Source organism: Prinia subflava, chromosome 8 (assembly GCF_021018805.1).
Source record: "Prinia subflava isolate CZ2003 ecotype Zambia chromosome 8, Cam_Psub_1.2, whole genome shotgun sequence".
NCBI lineage: Eukaryota > Metazoa > Chordata > Aves > Passeriformes > Cisticolidae > Prinia > Prinia subflava.
Genome location: NC_086254.1, coordinates 29087588 through 29091191, shown reverse-complemented (window position 1 = coordinate 29091191; position 3604 = coordinate 29087588). Strand labels below are relative to the sequence as shown.

At 45.6% G+C, this 3604-nt stretch overlaps 1 protein-coding gene across 1 annotated transcript; it reads left to right on the top strand.

Moving 5' to 3' along the window:
- The first annotated feature begins 703 nt into the window (after window positions 1–703).
- On the top strand, window positions 704–3480 carry FNDC11 (fibronectin type III domain containing 11). The gene has a single exon (XM_063402226.1). It carries the CDS (start codon window positions 2017–2019, stop codon window positions 2983–2985), a length of 969 nt encoding a protein of 322 aa, XP_063258296.1. The 5' UTR covers window positions 704–2016; the 3' UTR covers window positions 2986–3480.
- Window positions 3481–3604: the final 124 nt, after the last annotated feature.

Genomic DNA, 3604 nt, shown 5'->3' with positions numbered 1-3604 from the left:
CGAGGTGGGCAGAGCCCGAGGGGGCAGCCCCTGGGTGCCCCTGCCACCTCTCCAAACCCCTCTTTGGGTGATGCGGCCTCCCCGGCTGCGAGCAGAGCAGCGGTGCGGGGAATACAGCCAGCCCTCCCTGGCAGGAGGAAAAAAAAATTGGGGGGGGATGTAAAAACATGGGAAAAAGCAAGGGAAAACAAGCACAATGACAGCTCGGTCTGTGGGCAAACACATTGCTTGGCAGAGCCAAATCCCTCCAAGAGTGGGGAATGTCACCTGGCACATGTGCTGGTCCTGCTGCTTCGTACACGGTGCCGGGAGCTGGCACTGCTTTGGTTTAGGTCGGGATTTTTTTGTGGAAAGAAAAAAAATGAAAATGAAACACAGCTTGTTTTTCTTTAGTTGGCAGCTCTCTTGGAAGATAAAGTTGCAAATGAGTGACTTACTATAAACTGTGGTGCAGCTCAGGGCCAGACAGCTGAAAGGTTTACAAACGCTCGGAATTCCTATGAGGAAGTGTTATTAGCTCTGTTATGAATTTAGGGAAAATGAGGCCAAGAAAAATGGCTTTGTTAAGTAGATCTCACCATCTAGCTTCTACAGGGCATGTAAGAATTAAGATATTCCAATTAGGTCTTAGTTTCAGAACACTGTATTTATATTGTTTTCAAATCAAGTGTATTCAGCTTGTGAAAGCCACCTAAATATCCATCTGGGTTCTCAGTACAGTATCACTGACAACAGGGACGCAGGCACTTATTTAGCTAATTGCTGTTTGTGGTACAATAAGCTGTGTGAGCCATGGGCACTTCAGCTAAATCACAACAGAGAAACACTTTCCACCTTGGCACAGATGGCACCATCAGCCAGGGTACATCTTTGCCAGTAAATGAAGTGTAAAATATCCCAGAATGGTTTGAGTTGGAAAGGACCTTGAAGCTGATTTCATTTGAATGCCCTGCCACAGGCAGGGACACCTTCCACTATCCCAGGTTGCTCCAAGCCCCATTCAACCTTGCCTTGAATGCCTCCAGGGATGGGGCAGCCACAGCTTCTCTAGTCTATCTGTGCCAGAGCTTCAACACCCTCACAAGTAAGAATTTCTTCCTATTACCCAATCTAACCCTGCCTTCTGTTGGTTTTAGGCCATTCCCCCTTGTCCTGTCACTCCAGGGCCCCATAAACAGCTAAGATTAAGCCATCAGAAGTGGTGCTGCAAGAACCTCTGCCTAAAACCCCCACAGCAAGCTGTTACCTGTTTACAGGTGCTTTACATGTGTGCCATTCTCTTGCTGTACATTGCAGGAAAGCAAGTAGGACTCATGGTCTGAGATGATGCAAACTAAACCCAAAGATAGGGAAAGCAGCACATCACAGAAAACAGTCAGGTTTGAATATCAAGCCACTGGTGAAGGTACAGGTGCAAGGAAAACGCTGTCATTCCTCTTGGAAGCTGTCATAAAGTGGCACTCAGTGGATTGTGTTGTTCTACCTGCTGCATTCCAGCTCATGTGGGGGCAGAGGGTTAATTTGAATCACCAAAGTGATTATGTAGCTGTAGGAACTGGCTAAGATGGGCCTCAAACCTCAACAGCCTGGCAGATTACAAAGAGAGAAAAATAGGCATCTCCAGAGAGGCAGAAGAATGGAAAGAAATTGCTTACAGGAGTACAAAGGCAGCTAATTAGAATGAAACAGGATAATAAGATAGGGAGAAATTTTGGCAGAGTGTATTAGAGAATAGTTCCTGTCAGTGAATCTATTAAGTAGAGGTAGAACCTCTCAAGGGCGGGTAGAGTGAGACCAGTTGGAACACATAAGTAGAGGATACAGAACATTAGAAACCATACAAGTATAAGGCAAAATTCCTCTGGAACTACACCTAGTCTGACAGTTCTTTATGAGCTAAGCTTTAATTAAGAGAGAAGAGTCACAGCTATGATTGTGCTCCCTCACAGCTGCTTTTCCTTTGGTTCTTAGTGTTATTATTGTTGCTTTCCTGCACAGCACCCAAGCTTTGGAAACATGGCTGAGGTTTTTCGTGAGACTGAAACCACTTCGGACAGTACCGTACCCAGAGAAGAACAGGATGACATTGCCAGCATGGAGCAGTACCTGAGAAACAAAAACCTTGTTCTGGATTTCCTGCGCTCAGACCTGAACCCCCACCACCTCCAGTACCACTGGAATAAAGTTCATCTTCTGAAGAAATGTTACTTTTACTTGAAGTTTGAGCCCAGACACGTGTGCGTGAGAGACCAGAACAATATGATGATTTTTGCTGACATCTTGCAAATAGCAAACCCCTGCCAACTACAGAAGATCAAGAAGGTGGGAAAAAGACAGACTGAAATCCAGCTGGCACTTTTAACTGAGCTGTTGGAACAGTTAGAACGAGGTCGGGAGGAGCTGAGCCGTTACGTACAGATCTGTGACGTGGAAACTTTCCTCTCCCAGTGGGACTTGAATATAAAGAGAGTGTTCAAGCTTTCCATGTTTTTCAATAAGCTCATTTCCTTGGAAGAGCCAAGGAAGCTCCATGTCAAGCACAGTTTGGTGTCACAGATACATCTTGGAGGTGCTCTACACCCTCCCATTAGTTTTTCTCTCTACACGAAGAAGCCGCCGATTTTTGATCGGATGGAGTCGTTTGCGTGCGAGACCTGGGCCCAGCTCAAGTGGTTCACTGAAAGTCAAGAGTCGCACCTGGAACGATGGCAGCTGGAGATCAAGCTCATGACAGACGACACCCAGACAGAACCAGGATACGGGCGGAGCCAGGAAGTCATCTCCAACCCGTGTGTAATCAACCACCTGCTGCCCGGCAGGTTGTACGAGTTCAAAGTGAGGAGATCTGACTCTCACACTCTCGTCTACTCACAGTGGCACGACTGCATTATCTTGAAGACAAAAACTCACCCTGCTGAAGACACCAAGGAAGCCCCCAGCCGCAGCCTGATGAGGCGGCTCCCAAGACCGAATCCCTCAGTTTAATGGTTTAATGAAAAAGATGAGTAAGAGTAATTAAAAATAAATTGTTTAAATGGTTTGCTTAAAATCAAACTCATTCTGTTTTCAACAGCAATTGTACAGGTGCTGTCCCAAAATCTTTCTAGGTTAGCAGTAACCCATTTGAAATTTCTCACAAAAAATAACATACTGAGGCAACGTCTGGGACTCAACACTTTTGTCCCACTGCCAGAGGCTATAGGTGGGAACAGCCAGAACCAGGAAATCTTGCAGGACACTTCTGAAGCAGAGCACAGGAGACAGAAGCATCTCTACCATCCATTGCTTTCCATCCACTGAAGGATGCTCAGTGGCAGCTTCTTCCAATGATGTTTTGGGTTTTTACTCTCCTTCCTCCAAAATACCTGAACTGAACTCTTAAGCTCTTCAAATCACCACCCAGACTTATGTCCATTACTGGTTTTCCTCACCCTCTACACCTTGTGCCCAAGTCTCCCAACAAATAGGGAAAGAACTTCAATATGTAAAAAAATTATTTTTCTGCCAAAAACCTGCAGTTAATGTTGATTTTCTTTTTTACCATTTGGTTCAGTCCAAATGGAGCTGTCCCCACACAGATTCTAGTCAAACCATGACATAAATA